General features: G+C 43.1%; 1 protein-coding gene across 5 annotated transcripts in view; it reads right to left on the bottom strand.

The window, feature by feature from the left end:
• The window catches only part of TMTC1 (transmembrane O-mannosyltransferase targeting cadherins 1), a 297505-nt gene that overhangs the window by 89376 nt on the left and 193161 nt on the right, over positions 1-14968 (bottom strand). For all 5 annotated transcript variants that reach the window (XM_081591728.1, XM_081591729.1, XM_081591730.1 and 2 more), the window contains one exon: positions 1710-1877. In XM_081591728.1, the coding sequence (XP_081447854.1) occupies positions 1710-1877 (168 nt within the window). The remainder of the gene's footprint in view (positions 1-1709; positions 1878-14968) is intronic.

The following is a 14968-nucleotide window of genomic DNA, read 5'->3' as shown; positions in this document are numbered from 1 at the left end:
GTATGACAGGGACAGAAGAGGCTCTGCAGCCTAAACATGAAAAACAATTCATAGAAAAGGAAAAAAAAAAAACAGAAAAAACAGAGCAACAGGTCCCTACAGTACCCATGGAAATAATGATGGTGACAATGATAATGACAATGATAATAAATGACATGAAATAATAAAGACATGCATGCCAAATTACATTTTTTTAATTAAAAAAGTTAAATTGCCAAGTAGCAAAATCAGATATATTGTTTTAAGTGGACTTCTTGTGGGGAATTCCCTTTTGCTGTGTTATCTCAGAGGAAGCCCAGGGGCTCTTCCTGCCCTAACCACCCCCCCCCCCACCCCGACCCCCATGGAAGTCAGAGGAGAGTCTTTGACCAGTTCTGTCATCTCAGTGCCCTGATGGGGGACAAAGGGCAGGCACACGACCTAAGTTCAGGCTCAGTTAGAAGACTTTATCTTCCCAGGACTGTGATGTGAAGAGAGAGAAAACTGGGGTAAGTTTACCCTCCATTCATTCCTTTGCAAGTTTTCATGTCCCCTCAAGACAGTCTATTCAGACAACCAGTCTGCTACACACCAGCTTCCTCACTTGCTCCCCAATTCTGTGTGCTCCCCTATGTTCTTCCTATATTTTCTCATTTTAAAAAGTAATCCCGACTCTGTTTCAGTCATTTGCCTCCAAAGAATAAGTGTAGGGTACCAGGTGGTCAGGGAACCAAATAAAACCACATTGACTGAACTGGCCAACTGGGCCACAAGTGAGGACAGAAGCTGGAGGCAGGCAAAGACTAGGAACTCCTAGAGACTGGGAAATACTCCTGGGAGGTCACGTGTGGCTGAGCCAGGAGCCCAGGTGAAGGTTGCCAGGGCGGTGGCATCAATGAGACAGATCAAGTCCAGAAACACAGCATGATGAGTGACCCAAAGAACGTTTATACTTTATGACATTTAGGACATTGTTATATTGGTGGCTCAGATGGTAAAGAATCTGCCTACATTGCAGGAGACCTGGGTTTAGCCCCTGGGTTGGGAAAATCCCCTGGAAAAGGGAATGGCTACCCAATCCAATATTCTTGCCTGGAGAATCTCTTGGACAGAGGAGCCTGGCAGGCCACAGTCAATGGCAACAGTCAGTGATTGCAAAGAAGCAGACAAGACTGAGTGACTAACACTTCACTATATTCTGAAACAGCTTCTACACCATGTAAAAACCTACCAGGAGATGAGAAACCATTTCCTGTTCAAAACTAATGTTGAAAATAAAGCAACTAGATCACAGATCACGACTTAATGTCCCGAAACATTTTAAAGAAAATGTATTGCATTTCTCTTCCTTCTTGCTACGAACTCACCTTTCCCATTCAGTCGGCTGAACAATGGAATTAGACTTTTTGTTTCATTTTGTTTATAGCTGATTTTACAGCCCAGCTTATAATTAAGACTTTCCATCTCAATTCACAGACCTCCCAAAGCGTCCAGTGATCCTTATTTTCATCAATTCACTTAGAATGAGCTTCCATAAAATTTTATATACTATTTAAAAAAACTGAAGTTAAAACCCAAAATAAAAGGACACCTTCCATTTATAACTTCACTGAAAAACACTTCTGGAGTAGTAACTATCACTAGATCCATGTCACCTGATTTGTTTGGAAACAAATACATAAGCAAAGAAATAAATGGGAAGAGATTCACTTTTACCCCTCTAGTCTTACCTGAATAGGGATTCTCTCGATAGCCAAATTTCATTCTGTTTCACGGTTTTCCAGGAGAAAAGCAGCAGTAGCAGCACCGTGGACACACTCAGGGTGGTGGCTCCACAACGATTCAGCCACGCGCACAACTTGCTCAGTCCGTGCACGAAGAGAATGCAGTAGCCCATGCTGGAAAAGAAAGTGGAGAAGCAGGTGAGTCTGAGAGTGTGATGAAGGCCTCTGAGCATTCCATCCCATGCAACTAACTTGCAAACAGAGTCTATGCTATGATAGAAAAACAGATATAACCTCCCTGTCAGATACAACATTTCCACATCAATGCTCCAGTGGGCTCCACCAGCACATTTGCTACTTCTCTGCCCAAGTGTGGAGAACCACAGGTTCATCTTGTAGGCTCCCGTTCCTAGATTTCATCAGCTCATGCATCCAGAAAAGTCCATCCTGTATGCTCTTGGGTCTTGACTGGACTCTCTAACCCAATCTCCCTCATGCTCCTAACATTGCATAACCCTTTGGGCACCATGTTTCAAATTTGGGCCCTGAGGCTTCAGAGAGACAGTCGCTGAGGTACTATCAGATCCTGAGGGGGATTCTGGTCACCAAGGAGCATTGGGTTTGGTCTCCAGAAACATGCCACCTAGTAAGTCCCCACTCTGGCCAAAGTCCTTAACGCCTTTCCTTCCTGTGGGAAGGAAAACCCTCCCACAGGCCTACTCTAGAGCCTAGAAGCTTGGAGCTCATCATGGACAAGCTTCATTGATCTGATTCTCATGCTGACTGTGGCCTGGCTTTCCCAAGAGACAAGAAGAATCTTGGAGTGGGACTCTGGCACATTGCTGTCACATCTCTGAAAGCTTTGGCCTGGTGGATGGAACATGATCCCTCCCATCATCTATGCACCTGCAGAGAGGCTTCCTGCCTACTGACTGGCCTCAGAAAAACACAAACATTTAGCTTTTACATTTCAGTCAATACTCATTTTTTTCCTAAGATGACAATATAAATTATTACAGACTATCTTAACAATGAAGGGAACTTGTATAAAGAAATCCTATATGAGTCAGACACTAATACTATAAGAAGCCCTAAATCAATACAACTCATTTACTTTGCTCAATTATTTATTTGTTCTCTCACTAGTATATGACAGGCAGTATGCTGGGCAGTAGTCATGTATGGATGTGAGAGTTGGACGGTGAAGAAAACTGAGCGCCGAAGAATTGACACTTTTGAACTGTGGTGTTGGAGAAGACTCTTGAGAGTCCCTTGGACTGCAAGAAGATCCAACCAGTCCATCCTAAAGGAGATCAGTCCTGGCTGTTCATTGGAAGGACTGATGTTGAAGCTGAAACTCCAATACTTTGGCCACCTGATGCAAAGAGTTGACTCATTGGAAAAGGCCCTGATGCTGAGAAGGATTGGGGGCAGGAGGAGAAGGGGACGACAGAGGATGAGATGGTTGGATGGCCTCACTGACTCGATGGACATGGGTTTGGGTAAACTCCGGGAGTTGGTGATGGACAGGGAGGCCTGGTGTGCTGCGATTCATGGGGTCGCAAAGAGTCGGACACGACTGAGCGACTGAACTGAACTGAACTGAATGCTGGGCACTAAAAATACAATTATTGGTAAAACACAGAATATGTACCTCCCACCGTTACAGGCACCGAGAACATATTAGTGGACAACACAGTCATTCCTCTCCTCCTGGAACTCATATGGAAGGAAAAAACAGCCAACAGGCAAGTAAAACAGAGTAGATCACACAGAATACAATACGTGAAGCAGAGAAGAATCAAGTAGGAAACAGAAGGCAGGAGACCAGGCTTGGGGGGAAGATGAGCTGTTCATAGGGATGGTTAGGGAAGGCCTCACTGAAAAGGTGACATGTGGACCAGGTGCAGAAATGCAGGAGGTGCACTCTGAAGGCACCCATGTCCCCAAGAGCAGCTGTCTTCTCCCGCTGCCTTCATAAAGCAGCACCACGGAGGACCAATGTTTACTGAGCACATCTGATGTGCTGAGCACATTCTTGGCAGGAACTCAGCTCATCCTCACATCCCTGGGGTTCACTGTTAGCAGCACTGAATTCCTGATACCGAAGAAGAGAAACAAAGACATTTACTGAATTTGGTCACGCAGCTCATGCACAAAACCCCAGGAATTCCGGATTCCAGAGTCCACACTCCATCTACTGTGATGCCATTGGGGTTCTGCCTTGACTGGTGGATGCCTGTGTTCCTCACACCTTATCACACAGCTTCGCCTACTTCCTTCCTAAGCACTCCATTCATGAAATCTCAGTGGTCGTTAACTGTTTCCTTGTAGGAAACAGAGCTGCCACCTGGCAGAGCAGTGGGGAAGGGAAACACCAGGATCCCAACAATTCCAGAAGAACGTGGCAGAAGACAAGGATGACTAAGATAACAGCAGCCAAATGAACTATTTTATACGTTTGCACATTTGTTGAGTATTTCCTACGTGTCAGGTGCTGTGCTAAGAGCTTTATGTGGGCCTGTCCACAATATCTGTAGGGCTTGGAACAAGGATAGTACGGGCTTTAAATATATTATCTAACTAAAAAACTTAATCTTCAGTATCTTTGACTTCATAAATGAGGAAACTAAAGCTTTTGTTGTTGTTGTTCAGTTGCTAAGTTGTGTCTGACTCTTTGCAACTCCATGGACTGCAGCATACCAGGCTTCCCTGTCCTTCACTATCTCCCAGAGTTTTCTCAAACTTATGTCCAGTGAGTTGATGATGCCATCCAACCATCTTGTCCTCTGTTGTCCCCTTCTCCTCCTGCCCTCAATCTTTCCTAGCATCGGGGTCTTTCCCAATGAGTTGGCTCTTCACATCAGGTGGCCAAAGTACTGGAGCTTCAGCTTCAACATCAGTACTTCCAGTGAAAATTTAGGGTTGATTTCTTTTTGGATTGACTGGTTTGATCTCATTGCTGTCCAAGGGACTCTCAAGAGTCTTAGAGAATTTAAATAACTTGCCCACAGCTCCAAAAGCTAGGAATAGAGTCAGATCAGAAGTCCCACGGCCCTAATATTCTGCTGTAATTCAGGAGTTGGCACACTTTTTCTGTAAGGGGCCAGAGAGTAAATATTTCAGGCCATATGGCCTCTGTCCTTCCTACTCAACTCTATCTTTGTAGCAGGAAAGCAGCCATTGACACTTATGTAAACGAATGAGCATGGCTGTGTTCCAACAAAATGTATTTATAAAAATAGGCGGTGGGCCAGATTGCACTCACAGGCCTGTCGCTGAGCCCTGCTACAGCCAACACAAAGGGGAACAGCACTCCTTCCACTCAGCACAGGCCTTGGGATCAAGTAACACCGTCATTTTCTTTTCAGAAGTCCTTGTGTTGACATATGGTTTAAAGAAATGTTAAGCCATATAAAATAATGTCCATTTAGGTTTGCAAATTTCTTAGAGGATATCACATTCTTAAGAACTTGAACACAATATCAGAGATTAAGATGCTTCTCTATTATGACATTTCATCTTTCAACATCTGCTTTACTGCGGCTCTCAGCTGCAGGGGGTACGACTGCTCTCTTCATTGCTGGGGCAGCGCAAGCCTTCATTTTGAAACTGGAAAAATCAAGCAAATGAGAAACTACATACTTTTTTGGCCTCCAGGGCTAACCTGTTGCAGGAAAATGTGGACTCTGACTAGAGATGGCCACAGAGAGCCCAAAGGAGTCAGTGCAAACCACTGACAGCCAACAACATCATAACCTGGAGAACCAAGAACCGAACTGGCTGCGGAATGGCTTAGCTTCATTTTCAAAGCACACTTGAGAAGCACCATGGCTGTCCAAGAGAAGACAGCATAGAAATACTCTCATTCACAGGCCATAGGTATCCCCAATTTTGAATGGATTTTATTGACAAGCTGCTCAGCATGCAGCACTTGTAGTAACTAAAGAAATTTGCATCTCTCCCTTAAAAGATGCAAATCCAAAGAGAGCTGAATAGGAAATGTGAATCAACAATGTCTGTCCTTTCAAATTAGAATAAAAAAAATGTTTACACCTGTTGCTTGAGAAGTTTGTGAGCAGTTAATTGTCCTGTAAATCTTATAAACGTACTTTCAGGAACCTTAAGTGGAAGAAGTTCTTAAGTGATAAAAGAACAACATTTTCCCCTTCCCATTTACATCAACCTCGAGAGATGACAATTTTCTATGACTGGGCCAAGCATTTAATGAAATTTGCTTTAGTTTCACTTTTTGTTTAATTATATGCAGCAAAGAGAATCTTTTTGCTGTTAAGGTAGAACTGAAATTCTACCTTTTAACTTAACAAGCTCAAATTACCCACTGAGTGTACCTATAAATAGCATTAATGATATAAGACAGACACATTCTTCCTATTTTATTACTCTAAAAAATCCCCAACTTTAGACAGTTGAAATGAAACACATCCCTGGTTAACTTCACATTGATCCGTTGAATTCCCATCTGGAAAATTATCTGACCTTAAGATCTTATTCCTGTATCATGAATGCTGACCCCAAATGGTGAAACAATAAAGCCCTGAAACCTTGGCCCCAAAACAAGTGTTTGATGCTCTAGCAAAGGAAACAACAAGAGTCAGTAGTGGCTCCTCAGATCAGATTGAATCCAGAAGCTGGCAGTTCCATGAGCCCAGCTGGCAGTTCCATGAGCCCAGTGTCCCTATTTATTGCCATTTCATTTATTATCTCAAACACTTGATGGATGGGGAAATATCCCCAAAGATGGAATGTATCTGGATGTGAAAGTTTATTCATAGTCTAGAGAAAGGCAATTATTGTGTATTTCCTTAGCTCCGCATCCCAGGGGTGCTGGGCTAGGTATTGAGAAGCTTCTTAATGTTTATTCTGTCACCTCCACTGGGTTTGTTCATAGTAATGTCTTCTAAGGCCCACTTGACTTCACACTCCAGGATGTCCAGCTCTAGGTGAGTGACCACACCACTGCAGTTATCTGGGTCATTAAGACCTTTCTTATACAATTCTGTGTATTCTTGACACTTCTTCTTAATCTCTTCTGCTTCTCTTAGGCCCTCACAGTTTCTGTCCTTTATCATGCCCATCCTTGCATGAAATGTTCCCTTGATACCTTCAATTTTCTTGACAAACACATCCGCAACTGAGTGCTGTTTCTGCTTTGGCCCAGCTGCTTCATTCTTTCTGGCTGCTAAGTCACTTCAGTCGTGTCTGACTCTGTGCGACCGTGTAGACGGCAGCCCAACAGGCTCCCCCACACCTGGGATTCTCCAGGCAAGAACACTGGAGTGGGTTGCCATTTCCTTCTCCAATGCATGAAAGTGAAAAGTGAAAGTGAAGTCGCTCAGTTGTGTCCAACTCTTAGCGACCCCATGGACTGCAACCCTCCAGGCTCCTCTGTCCATGGGATTTTCCAGGCAAGAGGACTGGAGTGGGGTGCCAATTCTTTCTGGAGAAATTAGTAATTCCCCTCTGCTTTTCCCCAGTAGCATATTGGACACCGTCTGACCTGGGGGCAGAGGCTCATCTTCAGTGTCATATCTTTTTCCCGTTTCATTCTGTTCATTGAGTTCTCGTGGCATGAATATTGGAGTAGATTGCCATTTCCTTCTCCAGTGGACCACGTGTTGTCAGAACTCTGCACTATGACCCATTCGTCTTGGGTGGGCCTGCACAGCATGGCTCATAGCTTTGCTGAGTCACGCATGCCCCTTTGCCATGACAAGGCTTTGATCCATGAAGTGAAGTTGTTTGTACTACAATCACCCTGAAAGGTTATTGCACAGAGTAAATGAAATAACACATGGATGTGTTCTCTGAACTGAATACAGGTATCAGTGTTCTCAAGGACAATGTCTATGTGTTCATGTGTGTATTTAGTACTCTATTACATCAATTAGGGTTAACAGCAAGGAGAGATAAGAAAGCCTTCCTCAGCGATCAATGCAAAGAAATAGAGGAAAATAATAGAATGGGAAAGACTAGAGATCTCTTCAAGAAAATTAGAGATACCAAGGAAACATTTCATGCAAAGATGGGGTCAATAAAGGACAGAAATGATATGGACCTAATAGAAGCAGAAGATATTAAGAAGAAGTGGCAAGAATACACAGAAGAACTGCACAAAAAAGATCTTCACGACCCAGATAATCACGATGGTGTGATCACTCACCTAGAGCCAGACATCATGGAATGTGAAGTCAAGTGGGCCTTAGAAAGCATCACTACGAACAAAGCTAGTGGAGGTGATGGAATTCCAGTTGAGCTATTTCAAATCCTCAAAGATGATGCTGTGAAAGTGCTGCACTCGATATGCTAGCAAATTTGGAAAACTTAGCAGTGGCCACAGGACTGGAAAAGGTCAGTTTTCATTCCAATCCCAAAGAAAGGCAATGCCAAAAATGCTCAAACTATCGCACAGTTGCACTCATCTCACATGCTAGTAAAGTAATGCTCAAAATTCTGCAAGCCAGGCTTCAGCAATATGTGAACTGTGAACTCCCAGATGTTCAAGCTGGTTTTAGAAAAGGCAGAGGAAACAGAGATCAAATTGCCAACATCCGCTGGATCATTGAAAAAGCAAAAGAATTCCAGAAAAACATCTATTTCGGCTTTATTGACTATGCCAAAGCCTTTGACTGTGTGGATCACAATAAACTGTGGAAAATTCTGAAAGAGAAGGGAAGGCAGATCTCACCTGCCTCTTGAGAAACCTGTATGCAGGTCAGGAGGCAACAGTTAGAAGTGGACATGGAGCAACAGAGTGGTTCCAAATCGGGAAAGGAGTACGTCAAGGCTGTATATTGTCACCCTGCTTATTTAACTTATATGCAGAGTACATCATGAGAAACGCTGGGCTGGAGGAAGCACGAGCTGGAATCAAGATTGCCGGGAGAAATATCAATAACCTCAGATATGCGGATGACACCACCCTTATGGCAGAAAGGGAAGAAGAACTAAAGAGCCTCTTGATGAAAGTGAAAGAGGAGAGTGAAAACGTTGGCTTAAAGCTCAACATTTAGAAAACTAGATCATGGCATCCGGTCCCATCACTTCATGGCAAATAGATGGCAAACAGTGGCTGACTTTGTTTTTTGGGGCTCCAAAATCACTGCAGATGATGATTACAGCCATGAAATTAAAAGATGCTTTCTCCTCAGAAGGAAAGTTATGACCAACCTAGATAGCATATTAAAAAGCAGAGACATTACTTTGCCAACAAAGGTCCGTCTCATCAAGGCTATGGTTTTTCCAGTGGTCATGTATGGATGTGAGAGTTGGACCATAAAGAAAGCTGAGCACTGAAGAATTGATGCTTTTGAACTGTGGTGTTGGAGAAGACTCTTGAGAGTCCCTTGGACTGCAAGGAGATCCAACCAGTCCATCCTAAAGGAGATCAGTCCTGAGTGTTCATTGGAAGGACTGATGTTGAAGCTGAAACTCCAATACTTTGGCCACCTGATGTGAAGAGCTGATTCACTGGAAAAGACCCTGATGCTGGGAAAGATCGAAGGCCGGAGGAGAAGGGGACGACAGAGGATGAGATGACTGGATGGCATCATTTACTCGATGGACATGGGTTTGGGTAAACTCCAGGAGTTGGTGATGCACAGGGAGGCCTAGCGTGCTGCGGTCCATGGGTTCGCAAAGAGTTGGACACAACTGAGCGACTGAACTGATCTGAACTACATCAATAAAATATGTGGTAGATCTGTAAATACACCTCAAGAAGTACAATTTATCAAAGTCCAGACTGACCCAAACCGTCTAATTTACAGGCCAGTTGTAAGTCTTTTAAGAGCATTCAACAAGAACACCTTTAAAACTTTAAAATACTCTATACAACATTGTTTGCTTCTGAAAGGTATGATTCACATATCATTTTTATAGAACAAAATACTGCAGAAAATAAGGTACACTGGTCCTCTGTGAAATACATGTGGCCATGTATTTACAACAATGAACATCCATAGACTTCAAGCATAAAAAAGCACTAAGCAAATCTTCCCTTAGACCCATGTCAAACCTTTCTCTATTGTGTCTATCTTTGTGAAAGTGAAGGAAAAGAAAAGTATAAACTCTTTGGTGAATTAATGCATAATGAGGAAGTTTTTGTATTCAACTCTGATAAGACATAAAGTATTAACTGGAAGCTCGGGGTGGCTTTTAAGGATAGAGTATTTTTTTATTCCTTTTTTTAGGCTAAGTACTGGGCAGAGAGCAGGAGCTGCTTCATAAGTGTGATTGAACCCGGTGGTTGAAGGCATCAGAAACTGAAACTGTGTACAAGCCCCTGTGTCCTTGTCTTTTGAAGTAACATGTTGACTCAGAGGTAATGACTGGGAAATAGGAAGAGAGAGAAACAAAGGAGAGCTCCTGGGCTAGGGAACTGGTGAAAATTTAGACTATGATTCTGCCACACAGCAGAATCACCCGACTCTCAGTTCCCTAAAATATATAGATAAAGGTCTGACACACATCCTTAAGTTGTTTTTACTGCAAGAAGACCCCCTTCAGATGAAAACTGCTGACCACCAGAACACAGACCCTAGACTGGTTGAAACCAGAAGATTGATGATGCTTGAAACTTCACCCTGATGCCAGTCAATTCAAGAACTGTCCACGAGCTGATCACACTCTGCTCCTTAAACACTGTTAAACTCCTAACTACCCCTTCCAGTGTGGGTCACACAGCCTTGAGGGCATTAGCCCACTGTCGTCCCCTTTGCCTGGCAACGCAATAAAAGCTGCTCTTTTCTACTTCACCCAAAACTCTGTCTCTGTGTTTCTATTCAGCACCAGTGAACAGAGGCCAAGTTTTGACAACAAAGCTAACATGGAAACAGAAGTGAACTTAAAAATGCATCCATCCAAAGTGGAACCCAGAGATGACCATCACCAGAGGAACTGTCCATACTCAGGGTGCCGTGTGTCCCTTTGCAGGCGCCTTTACCTGGCTTACTTCCCTCTCAGCCTGGTTCAAGTGGCCACATCCAAATTTTCCATCTGAGCTGAAAGGCCTTTTGGTCAAAGCCAACGCCTCCAGAGTAACTGAATCTGCATCTAAGACGTCAGAAAAACAACCTTCTTAACCCTCCTACAGCATACTCGGCATTAGGACCTTAATTCCGCCACTAATTCCTTCACAAACCACCCATTTCTAGAGTCGAGCATCTTCACTTTTGAAGCAAAAGCATAATGGACAGACAAGTCGCTAGCTGCTGCTATACCCTTGTTTCTTCCCCATATTAACATAGAGCTGACTGCAAAGACTGTGTCACGTGTCGCTGTATGCATGCTGAGTTGCTCAGTCAAGTCCGACTTTGCGACCCCGTAGTCTGTAGCCCACCAGGCTCCTCTGTCCATAGGATTTCCCAGGCAACAATACTAGTGTGATTGCCATTTTCTCCTCCATGGGATCTTCTCGACCAAGGGATGGAATCTCCATCTCCTGCATTGGCAGGTAGACTCTACCTCTGAGCATCCAATGTTCTTTAATTTTACACAATACTCTCTAATGAAGCATGTATTTTTCTGAGTATTATGAGAAAACACAGATGTACAAAAAGGTGGTCCCACCTCTGACTAAATGAGTGGGGAGGATATTTTAAGATGACTAAAATTTATAGAAGGAGTCCCTGGTTTGAGATGCATTTCCCAGCACAGAATCTAGGCACAAAGGAAAGAAAGAGATTCACTAATGAAGATGAGGGAGTCTTAGTGGAGGGGAGGTTGAAATAGCAATACTTAAGTCCACTCACATCCTCCAGGCAAACCGTGCAGGACACTGGATGTGTGACATCTACATGTTAGTCTCCCTTCCGCTCCCAGAGGTACATTTCATAACCTCTTTCAGTACAATGTTTCAGAACGCTAGTCTGCTAAGCTAGGGTTGCTCACTTTTTTTAAAAATTTGAGATATGAGTGATATATTAGTGTCAGGTACACAGCATCATGATCTGATGTTTCTATACATTGTAAAATGATCACCACAATAAGTCTAGTTAACATCCATCAGCTTACATAGTTACACTTTTTTTTCTCGTGATAAGAACTTTTAAGATCTATTTTCTCAGCAATTTGCAGTTAAACAAGACAGTATTATTAACTACACATTACGTGCTCAGGGCTTCTTTAACTTATAACTGGAAGTTCGTGCCTTTTGCCCACCTTCATCTATTTTGCCCACCCCTCACACCCTGTCTCTGGCAACCGCCAATCTGTTCTCTGTGTCTGTGAGCTCAGTTTTTCTTGTTTTTAATGGAGTATAACTACTTTCCACTGTTGTGTTAGTTTCTGCTATACAACAAAGTGAATCAACTATGTATATACCTCTCCCTCTCCGACCTCCCTCCTATCACTCCCCTCCCGCAGCCATTTCACCCATCTAGGCTGTCACAGAGCCTGAGTAGTGCTCCCTGTGCTGTACAGCAGCTTCCCACTAGCTATCTTACACATGGTAGTGTATATACGTGAATCTAAATCTCCCAATTCATCCCACCTTCCCTTTCTCTCTGTGTGTCCACATGTGTGTTTTCTACATCTGAGTTTCTATTCCTGCCCTGGAAATAGATTCATCTGTACCATTTGTTTAGATTCAACATATTAAATTTTTTTTTCTTTTTAGGGTTGTTTACTTTCGAGCACATGAGATTGGAAAAGAGACAAAGAGCTCTGTAGAAGCAAAGGAAGAGGAAGAAAAGCAGTGGGGAAGGAGAAGCCTGTACTATGCTGCATTGATTTCCTTCCACTTTGATTCCCCCAGTCTCATCATTTGTATAGGAGAGACTGAAATAATGACTTGCAATTACCTAGCATAGTTTGCAACATTTTGCACATATATTACTCCATTCAGTCTCATCTGAATTCAGATTCTACTCTCCAAATTTTACTTTCAAATCATGGTTTCCAAGACATTTACTGCTCTCCATTTAAAACTCAGAAATAAACATTTATCTTTTATAACTAACAAGGTTCTATAATATTAAGGCTTTGATTCCAGCCTAGCAAATAACTGTTCAAGTTTATTCTCCCTTTGTGCCAATACCCAAGAACAATTAATTGAACACAACAGAACTGACTAGCTGATCCTCAGCCTATGAGCACACTGACCTCTCAGCTCACTCACTCTTTCTCACCACTGCTCTGTTTATGTGATCTACAGTCTCTAGATTTAGAACACAGTCGTTTGACTCCCTTTGCAAAGTCCTGCTGCTTCCTTTCTGGTCATGACAGCCACCTAGCCCTCTCACTCCCATGATGACTTGGTGACTGACCCCTAGTCTGGTGCGGCCCAGGACCCTCCCTACCCGGGCCCTGCTCTGGAGAGTAGCCCTCACAAGACGAGATCCAGCTTCTAGAGCTCATCTCTCTTCTCAGTTGAGGTCTCAAGGGGTTGGATGGAACAGTCCATGCTGGCACAGCAAAGGCAGAGAAACAAACACACTGGAGCCAAATCTTCCCATCTCTACCCTGTGGTATTCTGAGGACCAACGTTAATTGACTTTTGAAACCCCAATGTAAGGCGACAGAGGGACACAACATGTTGGACTCAGTATCAGTCACCTTGTGAGCAATCTGACCTGTGCATATTAGGCTTCAGCACAATTCCTGAGTCTCTTCTCATGACTTGATATGGATATGCACACATCTGACCTGTTCTCATGGCTACAACCTCTCGTGATAAGCTCCCTGCACTATCACGAACGGGGGCATCTGTCATTGCTCCTTGTTGTCCCACTCCAGTGACTGGGGTCCTATTTCCTCCTGGCAGGTACTCCTTATTGTTGCTAAGCAAGGACACCCCATCAGTTCATGAGGAGGCCCCACACCAGGGCTGCCCGGACCATCTCCCAGTGCCCTCTGCTGGGCCCTTCCGAGGGCCTGTCTGCATGGCAGGTGGACTTCCTCCTCTTCTTGCCCCACCCTCAGGGTGTCTCCCTTTCCCTACTTGGGCATCATGCTGAAACTAAGCAGACACAAGTGGTTCCATTCCAATACAGGACAAACATATGTTTCAAACCTTAAGAGGAAAAATTCATGCTTTACTCAAGGTTATTTCAAGTCACAAAGAGAGGATCTTTGGAGCTGAAAAGGGACCTTTGGGACCATGTGGCATCCTGATAACTGGAGTTTGGATTTCCCAAACTGCAAAATGTCCAAAAAGGAGGAGCTGAGTGGGGGAGAATGAACTAATGGAGGGTTGTATATCCCCTCCAGCTCTTGTTATGCCAGAAGAGAAAGGATATTTTAATACCAAAAAATAGGAAACATGTAATTTCATTATTTTTAAATGCACAGATTTAACTTTATGAAAAATTTACCACATTGTCTTTCTTTCTCCTCTCAATCCCCAGTGTGGCCATTGGCAGGGATAACTGTGGCATGAAGATACAAGCAACATTTGGGGACCACCAGGCAAGGCCAACACTCAAGTTTTACAGATAGGAAAGTAATCCCCAGGACAGCCAGGCAGCGTGTTGATTCCCAGGTCAGTCTTCCTTCCACTGGATGTGCTAAAGTAAGATTTTATTGATAGCAAATTATTTTTCTGTTGATTTGAGTATTTGGCAAAACTTTGATTCACTCTCAAATAATCATCACTCTCTTCCAGCAACTCTGAAGGAACATACGCATAGAGGGCTTATTAGTAGGGGTCCCCACTGTCAGATAACAGGACTAGTGTTCCTTTAGAGGTAACATGTCTCATTTTGCATCCTGAGAAATAAATAACCTGTGTAAGAGTACAAATCCCATTTAGAATTAGTAGCTATTATTTGAAGGTATTTGTCAAAACTGAAAATGGAAAAGTCACCTTTTTTCCATTTTTCCATGTCTGATGTGTCCATTAGCTGAAGAACTACACAACTCAAATAGTATCTCTTTTCCCCTCAAACACATGTTATCTATTTAACTTCTCCTTCCATGGTCCCAGTTTTTCTTGATCAGTTCTGTTCATATTCTTGTTTCTATCTTCACTTACCCCTGTCTGTTCTTCCCTCTCCCCTCATACATGTTTTCTTAAAATAGTTCAGGAATTTGCTCTTTGACACTAAAGTAAATAAATCATCCTTAATCTGGCATCTGAATGGATCTCTGATCACATCCTAAGACTTTATTTGAGAGCTCTCAATAACTATGTCTGCTTCATCGATTCTAAGAAATTTTAGTCCTTTGAAGCATTATAAAGTGGTTTTTATGAAATACAAAAAGTAGCCATTAAATTATATGCTTCTCTTGAGATAAGAACAAGA

This window comes from Giraffa tippelskirchi, chromosome 4 (genome assembly GCF_054371585.1).
Source record: "Giraffa tippelskirchi isolate mGirTip1 chromosome 4, T2T-mGirTip1v1.2.pri, whole genome shotgun sequence".
NCBI classification, from domain to species: Eukaryota; Metazoa; Chordata; class Mammalia; order Artiodactyla; family Giraffidae; genus Giraffa; species Giraffa tippelskirchi.
This window is presented reverse-complemented; position numbering and strand designations above follow the sequence as displayed.